Here is a 13735-nt window from a genome sequence, read left to right as displayed (position 1 = left end):
TTCTTATATATCTTTCTCTCTCTTACCTATAAAGCGGGAATTATACAAAAAAATTACAATAAAACTAGTGAGATATACAATAAATGACGATAAAACTACTGAGATATACAAGAAATTATAATAAAACTACTAAAATATACAATAAAGTACAATAAAACTATTGAAATATACATCCCAACAGCACTATTTTGTCACAGTAAGAGCATTGTGATGTCAATTGCGCCGCGTGACGTTATATTTTTATATTAATTATAGACATTATATATTGAACGTGCCGTTATCGCGTGCTATCACAACATCACAGTACTCTTACCGTGAAAAAAGTTGTATCGTCGAGCTTGCTTTACCAACCTTAATTGCTACTAACCCGTAACACGCACAGTTCTTTTATTCGAGAAAACAGTACTTTTCACTTTGCAATTGTAAATAACTCATTATAATTGCACGTAAAACGAAAAACACTGAACAGTTTTCGCGATACATTAAAAAAAATATAATTAACCCAAGTACTCTGAAATCAAATCGAACAATATGGGAAGCGAGCCAATACCTTCGCGCGTTTCCCATGGAGCTGTCTCTGATTGAACCAGACTCTGACGTGTTTGTGTGAGTACCGCAAAAATCAATGATCTTTATTGTGTGTTGATCATCTTTATGATATTATTTAAAAATAACGCACAATCAATTTCATTTTGACAAGCGCAAAAAGCAACAAACTGTAACACGCGTGCTTTTTTTGTTAATTCGAGCGAATAACTGATCGTGTGGCTCGAGCAGTGATTAGAATTCAAAAGTTAGTTTTCAAATGTCACGATGCCATTTAATGGACTGAGGGGATTCACCATTGATACGTTATAATTTCTGGTTAAACGGTTGCTAATTAGTGTTCGTGTCTGTCAATGTTTTTATCGTACGAACAATAATCAGTTGCGAAGGTGGTGATCCGTGGTGCGATTACCAATGGACTTGCATAATAATTTCAAGGTGTTAAAATGTGTGCAGCAACGTAACCTAATTATGGGCATTTCGTTGTGATATTTGTTGACCGTGGTATTATTTAGAAAATTCCTTTCAAAATTTACATGGAATGTTTCTTTTCGCGAGATGCTGTTGAATAAGAATGATTTTCATCTCGCGTGTACGTCTCCTAACCTCTTCGTACGTGAATTAACGACAAGGTTATTTTGCAACTTTTAGCGATTGTTGGGTTGTGAAACTTTAGTTTCACTTTTTCTGATTGTATCGCTATAGTATACGAATGACATGGAACAATCGGAGAATTCGGATAATGAAAAATTCGGTTCATATTATGCTTTACTGGTTGCATTTAAAACTATGAACGAACGTTGTCAACAGTTGGAAACGAGATTAGCCACTGTCGAAGAGGAGAATATGTGTTTAAGGCTTGAATGCGGGAAACATGAGTCTGAGGCTATTACGAAACCTAACGATAGCAATGAAAAGACCACTGTACAAACCTTAAAGGTTTGTACATATAATGTATACATAGCAACGCGTAGACTGTTCATATTTTGCATCTTAACGCATTATACTTTAATACAGTTTGGTTAACAGGAAAAAATAGAAGAGCTTAAGAAACAAAAGTCTCAGCTGACTCACCAAGTTTTTATGGTAGCAGCAGAAAATCGTCAGTTATGGAACAGATTGACGAAATTAACAAGAACCAATAAATCTTTAGGAAGCCAATTGACAAAAATTTCCGACACTCTTAAACAACATTCTCCCGCGCAACCATCAGATATTGTATCGTACAGTTTCCGTGATGTTTCAAACTCTGCTAAAGAAGATAATAATCAGCAGAATGTGTTAACTACAAACAATGGTTTGTATTCAAATATCAATTTACAATGTATTCATTTGAAAATCTGTCTTTGAAATCTCTCTTCAAATGGGTACATTAGTGAATTTTGTTCTTCGATAGTAAAAGATCCACATAATTTTGAACTGTATAAGTCATTTTAATTTAGGTAAGAAGGAAGAAAGTTTAGAAGAAATATCGCTTAGGCTTATAAATAGCATTATGTTAGAAAAGTCTGATCTTGAACAACAATATGCTGAAGTAAGCAATAGCAAGATAATAAATTGATTACATTTTATATATTATTTCTACTGACATTTGATAATTTTATCTAGATGGTTGAATTACAAAATAGTACAGATTTGGACTTACGAAACATTGGCTTCACTTATCCAGAAGACTCTGACACTGACCTAGAATTATTTAAACAACACGATATTAGATTGTCGCAAATGAAAGATACTTTGTTAGCGCAACAAACTAAATTAAAAAGAGCACTGCAGAATTTTAGAAAAAAGAAAGGAGGTAAAAATAAATAGTAATAATAGTCCATAATTATTAAAATTAATAAAAACAAGACTGAGGTTTAATATCATTCTGCAGGACTAATGTGTAACAGCTGTCGTATGAATGCAAATAAAAAGATGTGTCAAGCTAGTACACAGTTCAATTTCAATGAGAATATAAAAGAGCATGGTGCAACACAAACCAGTCTTCAAACTCCGAGCCTGTCATTGGAAAAATGTACCAATTCAACAGATAATATAGATCAAGATAATAGAATTTGTCCGCTATGTGGATCATTTTATGGGAAAGCTACTACATTTCAAGAATTTCATGAGCATGTTCTAAGCCATTTTAATAAAGAAGTGACTGTAGATAGTTTTGAAATTGTTCACTAATGGTAAATGAGGAGAAACTATGATAAAGATTAGTACCTTTTTTTAGAAAAAGTTTTATATGTCATTATGTTACTTTAGAGGCACATAGTATAAATGTAAATAATGCATACATGTGAAGGTGTGTTAATCTTAACAGAATTAGAAGTGTTTTTCATTATTGAATTTTATAAATTGTTGAACTGGAAAAGATTTAACGGAAGCAATTAATATGTATATGATCCAATATGCAAATAGCAAAGAACATGATTGTTATATTGCACTTATTTTTGTTTCATGAACTATAAATGTAAAGAAATATTTATAATTATGATAACGACGCACTTTCAAAATAAAATAAGGATGGTCAATATTTTACTTTTCATTAATTGTTTAATATTTTTTTTCTTTAAATCATAAATTGTTTTCTTTAGATTTATTCAATATAAATAGATTATGTATCTATATAAACTACCAATTATTTATTGCTCTTGTCACTCTCCAATATTTGGTCTTGTCGATCGGATGGTTTTTCGACTTTTAAGGCAGATGGATCTTCTTGCGGCTGTTCGTTACTTACTGGCTGTAGTAAATTTGGGTGGAACCACTCAGGTCTCTTTTTAGGTAATTCTACAATTCTTTGTTTCTGCATAACAGTAATTTGTAATTTAACAATAAAATACTTAAACACATGCGATGATGTAATTCTAATACTTTCATGCAACACATTAAGGGCATACCTTCCAAAAATCATCTTTTAAATTTTCTTTTTCTCCTTCATATAATACTATAACATTTTGTTCTATAGGAGTTAATCCCAATGAATTTTGTATAGCTTCTTGCATTTCTTCGGTTTCTTTTTTCACTATTTCATAACAATACCCTGTGAAAATTTGACAAAATTCATTGTTATGAAATACTGTAGTAATTCTTAATTACGTAGATAAAATAAACAAAGTACATATTTATGCTTTACCACAAAGTGTACGAGCTTCATAATGATGACCACATTTTCTACACGTTAAAATATTAGTTTTTGGAACATGAGGTTTCCAATTATATTTGGGAACACCAAATCTCCTAGAAAGTCGTTTCTCTAGTGTTCGTCGTTTTTTAGGTACAGCCCACAGAATTGTATCGCTTAAAATATCCTTTAATGATCGGCCAGGAAAATTGACAGACTGCACTTGACTTGTAACATTACACTCGATTGCCAATAAATTGCCTAGGCAAATAATACTTGATAACAGTAATAACAGAGTACGCGTACAGCGGCAAACGAATCCGTAACATTCCGAAGAGGTTATGAACATTTAAGGACATAAACACTCTACGTTGTACAATCACGTCCAAATACGCAGTATACAAAAGTCTTATTCGCTTCTTACCTGGTGGAAAACTGCGACCTAATATAATATCAATCGCTTGATCAAACGTTTTAAATGCCCGATATAACCTATTAAACAAACCATTCGCCATTTTGAAAGTATATCATAAACTATGGACCATCGCATCGATGTACAGATGGAGAACAGAACGAGTTTAAGGTTAATATTCATAACAGAGAATGTTCACGAATTTTAACATATTACATTTTCCTGTTGTTCGAGATTTTAAATGATACAATAAATATCGCATAAAAGCGAATACATTTTAGTGAAACAATAATTATTCAATTTGAGTTATAAGCGGAATTAAATATATTTATTAGAGGTCGCTAGAAGACCTTCAATTCAACGTTCTTTTGAAAATCTATTTTGGATTAAAAATCACTCAAGAGCTGTTATATTTTTTCAACCGATGCCGCGTGCAACAGATGCAATTACAAGCGCAGAAAGGAAAGGGAAAAGTGGGTGGGGATGTGATACTAAAGTGTCGGTGGGGATTAATGGAACTCGAAAGTCTTCACCAGTCGTGTGACTCGGCTCACTGCAGTTTTCGCTATGGCGTGTATAGGGTCAAGTGGGCTCTGTGCTCGTGCAGAGAAATTGTGCCAGTTTGGACATTTCGCCCAATTACGAAGGAAAGTTTCAACGACATGTGTCAAGTCACGGCCGAGAATCGAACATCCGACCAGTGCTTTGATTCAACATTGCCAGGTATGTTAATCTTGCATTTTTGGCACTGTTGCGGTTTTTAGAAAATGTTATTTATAATTAGTACAGGTGCGATATAGAATAACGGAGCTATACTTCGCGACACGTGTATTAAATCTATTTGTTTCATTCACTTTTAGCCAGATATCGTGATTAATACCTCTGTTATCATTGACCTAACCTATTTATCGTAGCGTTAGAAAAACGGAGGTTATGCTCAGCATTTTCTAATCCATCGTGTTAATTGTACACAAATATCGGTATAAGGAAGAATGTCAGATAGGAATACAATGTATGAAACAAAGAATTTTAATTAATCTTAGGTTTCACAAATTACATAATGCCTAGTAAAATGTGTCGATAAATCGTGGTTCCTTTATCAAGCGATTTAAGTATGAAATATCAAGAAGTAAGCTGTTAGTTGCATTATAGTCATGTATATTCCCGTGTTACAAATATTGGTTGCAAAACTGAAAAGGATTTATGTATGATATTGTAAACAAAAATATATAAAATCACGTTTTCAGCTGAGCTGTCAGCTGTTTCTAGCAGACGACCTAGATGCTTTCTGCTACTGACTTGCTAGTCATATTAAAAGCTATAAAGCGACATCACATTAAAAGAGTTATTAATTTGCAACAGAAATGTAATGAAAAATCATATGTTGAATTATAATTTATTATTTGCGTCATAATATCGTATAATTATACTGACGTTGTTATTTAGACTGTGTACTGACTAAATCAGCGACGCTTGATCGTAAAACGCATGCGCGGTAGTCGAATTTGAATTCATTCTTTACACTTTGAATAATGTAAACACTGGACATCGATTCTGTTAAATCATTACCGCTTATCAAACGAAAACAGTTGTTTAATGTTATAGCGCAAGAAAATTTTAGTACAAATGCAATATGCATACAGTATATCCTAAGTTGAAATATTAATTTTCCATTTTAATAAGTTCTAAATATTGTAGCAATTTCTAACGAAAGTTCTCTATAAATCGCTTGGCGAACAGCAAAATGGATCGCACGACTTTCTCTGCTCGAAAGTGACACAGAGACCGGATTTTGAAATCTCTTTCAAGAGCTCGCAAATCGAAGACACGAATTCGCCACATGGACGATGGCTAGTCGTCCATGCGTGTTACGCAATTCTTAGGTAAATCATCGTCTGTCGGTCGGGCGTTATACACTTTGGCATTCTTTCTCTCTGCGTGTTTTTTATCTGTCGATGGTTTATTATCCAAACGAGTGGGAATCGGCCGCGATGACGACGGGGACGAATTTCAAGTCTCGCTCCTCATAAGTAGGCTAACTGGCCCGTGAGATATCCTCCTTCGAGCATGGTTAACCTATGGAATCCACGCTCTTGACTTTCTCGGCTTGTTCAGCTGTACTCGATGTGTATAAATGTCTGCTCTTACTCACTGATTCTCCAATACTAAAAATGTTACACCTTCCATACGAACATGACGTTTCTCGCAATTCTCTCTGTTTTTCTGTATGATTTAGAGTACGTACTCTAAAATCGTATAATTATTCTTTTGCTAAATTAACTTCGTTGATGTCAGCTGATCAATTTTTGTTGCACTTTCATCTTACGTTTTATATGAATCTTCTATATTTTATTCTTATAAAATTGTCAGATATATCCTCGCTATAACGAATAGCACGTTTACACAACTATTTAAAGCACAAATAAATTAGGAACACAGCCAAATTACATCTATATCGATTTCTTTATCCCAACTCGAAAATTATTTAAGTAATGAAAATGATTGAGATTAAAGGCATGAAAATGATGAATCTCTTTCGAAAGTCATCAAGTATATATTTTATGATTAAAATAGCATGGTCCTGGTACAGTTTATTTTGAACTGATTTTAATTCTTGACAGTATTTATTTGTTTTATCGAGCGAAATAATATAGATCGTACGGTTGATTTGACAAACATTGTTAATGCTAATGTAAGGTCATTAACACCAGTTCGATTTGCAAATTCTGTTTTCCAATGGTCGTCACTCTCCATATCTTGCGTACAATAAGGAAGATTTCCTTCATTGACGCACGGCGTCTGTTCTTTTGGCATTCCGCTCTGGCGAACGTTGCACGTGTGTACGCACGCACAGGAATGCATGAATAGTTTTACAATGGGATTGTTGTTAAATTACTGCGCACTGCATTCGATGAGACAGCCCATAAATTATCATAGAAAACTCGCCTCGGCCTTTTTGAACGAAACGGCCCAATTTTATTTCAAACATCCTTCAATCGAACACAGTCAACTATTGATTACGCGTTAAATGAAACTAAGCGATATTGTTATAATTAGTAGATACGTATTACAAAATCGTTATCTTTTGAAATAATAAATATAGAAAATCTGCGAATAATTTTTGAAGTCAAACAGAAATATTTGTTGCCATTTCTAAAAATTGTACAGATCCCTCTCGTATTTCTGAAATACCCCGTACATTCATAAATAAATGTATGAACGAATAGGTAATGTTCCACGTTCTTTCCGTCAATCTGTTTTAATATCGCATCCGGTTATCCCTTCTTGTTTCATTGAATATCGTATGGTGAACGCAACTGTAATTGGGGATACTAATTCAAGGCTACATCTATTACATTTTATCGTCTTAAATACATTCTCCGACTGCAGTTACTTCATGTATTACACGCATGTGCATTACTTCGTACATAGTGTTCATCAAAAGCGATCGAGCAGACACACTCATGACATTTACGGACCTTCACTAGACCGTGGGCTCTCTTTTCGCATGCGTTAACCTTTGGCTGTTTTTATGTGTCATCGTGTCGAAGTTGCGCTTGATACCGATTCAACCTTTGCGTTCTGCTGTTGCAAAGTTTCGTTTTTACTCGTCTTGATTAATCCCGATCTAAGAAAAAAATGAATGATTTCACGGCATTGAGTTTTTGTTCCGTTGTTTCACTCATCGGATTCACTGAAAACATTGAAGGTCCGTTTTTTAGTCGAGATTCATTCGTACAAAACTGCACGACCTAAATTGCACGATAAATTATAATTGATGATTCGAAACATTGAAACTGGAGGTTGACAAGTTGATGAAATTTCGAGGATTGTACAAACTACCGATTACAAGATAATCTATAAGGTGCTCAGAGTGCAAATAAGAAAGGAATTGATATGGAACGGCTCGAGCAAGTTGCCCCTGCGGGCTTTTCATAATCTTGTACAAGCAAATTACAAGTTAGCGTACACATTTCGGAAATAAGTACAGCGAAACACCTGCGAGGAATGAAATAACGTTTCCGTTTCCTTCTGGCGAGCTAGTTTCGCAGAAACACGTTACAATTAGCTGAAGGTATCTAAACGACGGGGTAAAATTGTTCAGATGTGGGAGAACCGGTCTGATCGTAAATCATTTTCTCAATTTTTCGAACCATGACACTTACACGTGTAAAAAATTAATAATCAGTCTAACTGTATTCATCCAAGCTTCATTTCTTGGAATAAACTTCTACGGGATTCTCATAACTGACCTCCAATTATCCATTCGAATATCCACACGTACGAAAAGGTTGCTCACGTTTGAGAGGCTAGAAGTAGGGCTTTTCCGCGTTGCAAAAATAATTTTCGTAGAAGATATTTATAGTTTTAATAAAACAAATAGAATCAATTTTAATCTTTTGTTTGTACCTTTAAAACAATTTTGAAATTACTAAATGGACAATCTCAACCCTTATTTTTGCATATCTATACTGCGATATATTTAAATTTCTACAAAATTTCAAAATAGCATTCAGTACAAATTGGATCGATCGATATTACTAAAAAATTGATGGAACACGTTGGCTTTTGCGGAATCGCGCAGATTTTCTAGAAAGATACAAAGTTCTGAGCGTTAGGTGTGCGTATCGTTGCTCAACAGAAATTAATTACCGCTCATGGAACTGTCAACTGGGACAGGGAGATAGTCGTCGTTACCTACGCCGATATTAAAATCGCTTTTCATAAAAAGGCGAACAACGGAGGTGGCAGTGTCTCTGATTGCTCAAGTATAACGATCGTTACCATTGATGCAAAAGAATAAAAAATCCGGTTAAACGTTTGAATGAAGAAAAGGGATCAAAGATCGGCTAGAGGCAGGGAACACGCGAACGTCAACCTACATTGTCCGCTTCTTTTAATTCCTCTACGGCAATGGACGAAGTATACATATTTTTACACCGTCATTCAAAAATAACAAAATTCTTCAATTTACACGATTCCTCTATTATCAAATCAGTCATCTGAATTATTCCAATCAAATTATAGTAGGTATTTTATTCTTCCACTTTTTAAAGGGTGATTTCATCCCCTAAACACGACCGCTTACATCGTTCCTCCGCCTTAAGTTACTTCTTAATTATAATAGCACTTCATTCCTCGACTTTTCAACTCCTTCATCTTCTGAACAAAAAATACCAATCTAAGAAAAGAGGAAAGATATTTCACTGACCTTCTTACAGTTCCATGTGATCCACGCTCGACCACCCTTTGAAGCACACTTTGCCGACAGTTGTACCATTAACGATCGATCGATGCGATCCGCGCAACGCGTCTATCACGAACTGAACGATCGACGTGCTCGCGAGGATGGTTGCACAAGCAGGATCGATTGTTGCGAGATCGTTGAGCCGGTGAACCAGTATGTGGACTCTAGCCGTCGGGAAGATCCGTCGTTTCGTCCGTTGTTGCGTTGCGTAGGAAGATTTCGAATTTTGTCACGAGTGCCTAGCTGAGCGTGGACAGGTATTCGCGGTAACAACGGGCCACCGTATCGGGCGAAAGGAAATAGCTCGCTGGAAATATGATTCTATGCTGTTACGCGTCAGAATCGACCAGGAGAAGAATTCTTTCACTTCTGTTAGAGTGGATTACATAAATCGAGGAAGCGATCGAACGCAGACTCTACTAGAGCCTGTTCTCTCGTTTTTGGCTGAAATCGATCGGATCGAGAACTGGGATAAAACTGGCTGTAGGCGTCGCATGCAGGCACGGACACTTTCATTTTTTATTATAATATAGAACTTTCTTTTTATTATCGCACGCATGTTCACTGTAAAATCATCAGTGTAGCAAAAGTAGTTATAAATTATAATCGTTCAAACTATTCTGAAGGTATTGTAATTTTGTTGTATAATTATCGTATGTGATTTTAAAAATGGTAAAAATGAGCAGCAGAAGCATTAAACGTTCACTGGTCGGTGTAATAGCTTAGCTTGTACGCGTTTTAATAAAAGTCTCCAAATCGATGCCCAAAATCCACCGAATCGAACGTAACGTCAGAACCAATTCGACTTTCACCAGGTAATCGGAGAACGCTCGAAATCTCATCGAACACGTTTGGTATCCCATCGAACGCCGAATTACTTTTCTACGCCCCGTCGTCTTATATAATCGAATCGTCGCCGCGGAGCGTGAAATTCGCAGTCTCTCGGGGACAATATATACGTAACGGTGGAAAATATGAAACGCAAGTCATCGATTCGGATCCATATCCCCCGGCTAGTTCGCGCCGTTTAACATACCTTTCGCTGCCCGTTTTTGCGCGGGACCAGCAGCTATCACAATCGTGGTCGACGTGGACGCGCGCACGGCGTGCACCAGCGGCGAACCTGATGACTGCGATGACCGCTTTGGTAGCGGACCGTAGACCGTACGATACTGGGTCATTTCATCGTGGCACGCGTTACCTGAACTCTCCTATCGAGAAATGGCCACGACGATTGTTCCTGTGACGTTCAATCGCTTCTAAACAAATGTAGAAAAGTCAGCGATATTGGCATGTATTATCCTGGCGATGATAACTTATTGAAGAAGATTTGGAAGTATCACTCTTGTAATAAAAATTAATGGAGTAGTCTCTGGAATGCATATTTTGAGGTGGTTAGTTGGTGCAAATAGTAGACTATATTTGTAATAATAGGGTTTGTTTTTATATTTTGTAATCTAATAATAATTTGTAATATTTTTGGTAGCTGCAATGCACGAGACCTGCGTTAAGTGCAACTAGGTTGTCTGCATTATTGGAGGGTTCGGTTCAGAGAGGCATGCAATGCAACACGTTAATGCATCTTCCTTTTAACGTGTTGGAAAAGCTAAAGTAAATATTCTTACGAGTTAGTAAGATAACGCTAATGCAGCGATTACATTACGTTTATCTGCAGTGTTATTACTGAAAATTTGATTAGCACGTTCATTGAGCTTCTTCTGACAGAAATGAGAACGCATATGATATAATTTTCCTCCGTTATCACTTTTGATAAATTAATTAATTAATGTTCTAGTAAAGTGACATAAACATGAATAAATTGAAATAGTGTTCCTCGAAATATTCGTATTGATTTTGAATTCCAATAATATCAGTGATTCATTTGATCCAATTTCTTTTTATCCGTGCAATAAGGCTATTAACATAAATACATGTTGCAATTGCATTCGCATGTTTCGTTTTTTGAAAGTAAATGTTTATTAAGAACACAGACTGCAATTTTACATAATCGCATTGGGATACATGCTCCATAAGTTTTAAGGAACGTGAAGTTGTCTTCTATATTCTCTCAAGCGATCAAAATACTCAGAATTAAATCCACTTACAAGAAATTTCGTCTGTGTGAGTGAAACTGTCTATTAAAATAGATTACTTCCCTCTCTTATAATCTAAAAATAATTAATTATACTTCACATTCTAGTCACAGTTCACTCCTTTCCAACATTCACGCATAAATAAACGCCAACTTAGAGATAAAATCACGACGAACATCGCATTCAACGTCATTTTTAAAGTCTGTTATAAAAAATCCACCAGGTGCATACTTGATGTAACGCGTAATGACTGCATCTGTACTTCCCTATTTAACAACATGCGACGATGTAAATAATTCAAACGTGAGGCAATAATTCACACGAATAGGATATGACACAAGCATAAGAAATAACAAACGATAGATTATTAATACAAAACACTCAAAAACATAAATGATTTTGCGTGTGGCTACATCAATCGACTCTGTTCCATCGATACTTATCTATTCTTCCCTAAGTACTTGCATTTCTCTTCTACAGTCGTTGTCCTTATCGCTGCACAGCAATTAATCATACCTCGCTTGGTCAACTAGAAACTAATGAAATATGAAAATCTGCAATAATTGCATCCAGGTATTAAATACTGTACTGTATAGTTGCACGGTACACCTGGTTAACTACTCGTCGACATACCCGGTCAACATCCCACTTAACGGGAAGCCGTGGACTGGCTAAGGCACCAGACGATTTTTTGTCCTGGTAACGTTCCTTATATCGCTGCATGGCGTCAGCAGAACGGAAAGTGCTCAGCAGGTAGTGGAACCGATCGAACCAAATCTTCGTTCGAAGATTAGTGCAATAACCTTCCGCTAGAAAGCAATTGGACATGCAAATTGATGAGATCGATCAAACTTCTGTCTCATCTCTGGCTCATTTTCACCTCGAATGATGCGACGCCATCGCGCGGTACCATTTTCGCTCGGTCAAGCGACAGGAGCAATTTGTACGCCGCGAACAAACACCGAAGGACTCTGTCGGACGAAACTTCGTTCAGCTAGGCAACAATCTAAAGTAAATTGCCAGGCGAGGTCACTGTTGGCGAACACAATTTCCTGCAGATCGTTATTATCGCAGCGTAATTTACAGTAACGTAAGCCCTGGCCCCGGGCGTAATTGAAGAGAATGACCGCGATGTGCAGACGAACGTGGCACACCCGTTCTCCATGAAAAACCGGTACCAACGCCGCTCTAATGGAGCCAGAGGATCGCATCGAAACTTTGTTAAGAGGGACGACCTTTTTGCGTTGCGAATCTTGGAGATTATAATTCGTTAAACGAATCGATTATTTTACTCAAGTGTTTCTCCGTCTGACTTATAAATCTTCGTCTGACTGTATTCTTCGAGTCCTACTTTGGGTCCTCTTATTCTGTTTTATCGATGTAGCATTACGGTGTCGTTTAAAATTCGATTCTGTTCCATATTTCGATGTAAGATCTTCCTTTCTCCGCGAATTTTTTTAGATCCTTATAGTCCATTAAGTAGAACACTTCTTTGTATGTATGAAAAACGACAGATTTGAGTCGCTCGAACACGTTAGCTTAAATATCGTTAGCATATCGATCGTAATCAGGAGCGGTGCCAACAAGAGATCGGCACGTGATAAAGTTCTCCATTCAGGGAGCGCTTGTGAATCATTCGCGGTTCTCCGAGTGCGTCAATTGAGACGTTTCCTGCATGAATGAACACGGAGGTGTCTGTGGATTCGTCGCTGGTGCCATCAACAGGTGAAGCTGCGAGATCTCGCGGGAAATCGCCGGTGAGCTTTGCATATAAATTAGGAACCATGCACACCAGGATGATTACAAAATACTGTTATAGAATATGAGAATATATAATCCACCGTGAGTCGATTAAGCGTGCCATTTTTACGTAACTCAGTCACCATCGATGATGCGGTTGCATTCCTCTTCGCCAGCTGCATCAATATTCACACGACGTGGCATTTATGGTATTTTTCTCCTTTTCTTTTCCCTTGGAAAATCGGCTATCGCGTGTAATACGTCGTTTCGCGGTAAACAAGAGGCTACTTACGAAATCATTTCTTGAAAACTAGGGATATTTGCGCGGTTTCAGGGTCGCCTGCGATTCCTCTTACTTATTCATTCCTATCGCTGCAGTGTTCTCGCTTTTTTCCACTTTTTTATTTATATAAAAGAAATGTAGCGTAAATCAAATTCGGCTTTTTTCTTGAACAACAGTTCACAAGAAATGTTGCAAAGTCCTGGTTAAATTAATATTATAAGTTGTATTTACCTTTTTTATCTTACTTTTCACATTGTTATCTAAAACGGAAGTGAACTAATGACTATGTATATTTAAA

At 36.4% G+C, this 13735-nt stretch overlaps 3 protein-coding genes across 5 annotated transcripts in view; 2 read left to right on the top strand and 1 right to left on the bottom strand.

The window, feature by feature from the left end:
- Positions 1 to 813: 813 nt before the first annotated feature.
- Positions 814 to 3068, top strand: Spn-f (C2H2-type zinc binding domain-containing protein spindle-F). 3 transcript variants are annotated; one of them, XM_076902585.1, is made up of 6 exons: positions 814 to 945; positions 1357 to 1485; positions 1576 to 1843; positions 1989 to 2080; positions 2155 to 2344; positions 2423 to 3068. In XM_076902585.1, the coding sequence occupies exons 2-6, from the start codon at positions 1393 to 1395 to the stop codon at positions 2719 to 2721; spliced, it is 942 nt and encodes a 313-aa protein (XP_076758700.1). In that variant the 5' UTR covers positions 814 to 945; positions 1357 to 1392; the 3' UTR covers positions 2722 to 3068. The 3 variants fall into 3 exon arrangements, with proteins under 3 accessions (XP_076758700.1, XP_076758699.1, XP_076758698.1); XM_076902584.1 differs by lacking the exon at positions 814 to 945 and adding an exon at positions 955 to 1178 and having other exon boundaries at positions 1252 to 1485; XM_076902583.1 differs by lacking the exon at positions 814 to 945 and having other exon boundaries at positions 955 to 1485.
- Mrpl32 (mitochondrial ribosomal protein L32) lies at positions 3051 to 4206 on the bottom strand. Its single transcript, XM_076902586.1, has 4 exons — positions 4086 to 4206; positions 3674 to 3922; positions 3438 to 3580; positions 3051 to 3343 (listed from the first exon to the last, which is right to left on the bottom strand). The coding sequence occupies exons 1-4, from the start codon at positions 4174 to 4176 to the stop codon at positions 3176 to 3178; spliced, it is 651 nt and encodes a 216-aa protein (XP_076758701.1). The 5' UTR covers positions 4177 to 4206; the 3' UTR covers positions 3051 to 3175.
- Positions 4207 to 4521: 315 nt separating this feature from the next.
- The window catches only part of Qless (decaprenyl diphosphate synthase subunit 1 qless), a 45068-nt gene continuing 35854 nt past the window's right edge, over positions 4522 to 13735 (top strand). Inside the window, exon 1 of the mRNA XM_076902839.1 lies at positions 4522 to 4796. Coding sequence (XP_076758954.1) covers positions 4641 to 4796 — 156 coding nt within the window. The 5' untranslated portion in view covers positions 4522 to 4640. The remainder of the gene's footprint in view (positions 4797 to 13735) is intronic.

Source organism: Xylocopa sonorina, chromosome 10, assembly GCF_050948175.1.
Source record: "Xylocopa sonorina isolate GNS202 chromosome 10, iyXylSono1_principal, whole genome shotgun sequence".
Classification (NCBI taxonomy): domain Eukaryota; kingdom Metazoa; phylum Arthropoda; class Insecta; order Hymenoptera; family Apidae; genus Xylocopa; species Xylocopa sonorina.
The sequence above is the reverse complement of the archived record's forward strand: the minus strand, read 5'-3'. Positions and strand labels throughout refer to the sequence as shown.

What these genes read in the sequence shown, in the direction of transcription:
- Spn-f (XM_076902584.1), top strand. Translation starts at nt 1,264, where the DNA reads ATGGAACAATCGGAGAATTCGGATAATGAAAAATTCGGTTCATATTAT. An exon ending in TTGAACAACAATATGCTGAA is followed by an intron (nt 2,081 to 2,154) that starts GTAAGCAATAGC and finishes AATTTTATCTAG; the next exon opens with ATGGTTGAATTACAAAATAG. An exon ending in TTTTAGAAAAAAGAAAGGAG is followed by an intron (nt 2,345 to 2,422) that starts GTAAAAATAAAT and finishes ATCATTCTGCAG; the next exon opens with GACTAATGTGTAACAGCTGT.
- Mrpl32 (XM_076902586.1), bottom strand. Translation starts at nt 4,176, where the DNA reads ATGGCGAATGGTTTGTTTAATAGGTTATATCGGGCATTTAAAACGTTT. An exon ending in TGAAGCTCGTACACTTTGTG is followed by an intron (nt 3,581 to 3,673) that starts GTAAAGCATAAA and finishes AAATTTTCACAG; the next exon opens with GGTATTGTTATGAAATAGTG. An exon ending in TAAAAGATGATTTTTGGAAG is followed by an intron (nt 3,344 to 3,437) that starts GTATGCCCTTAA and finishes ACTGTTATGCAG; the next exon opens with AAACAAAGAATTGTAGAATT.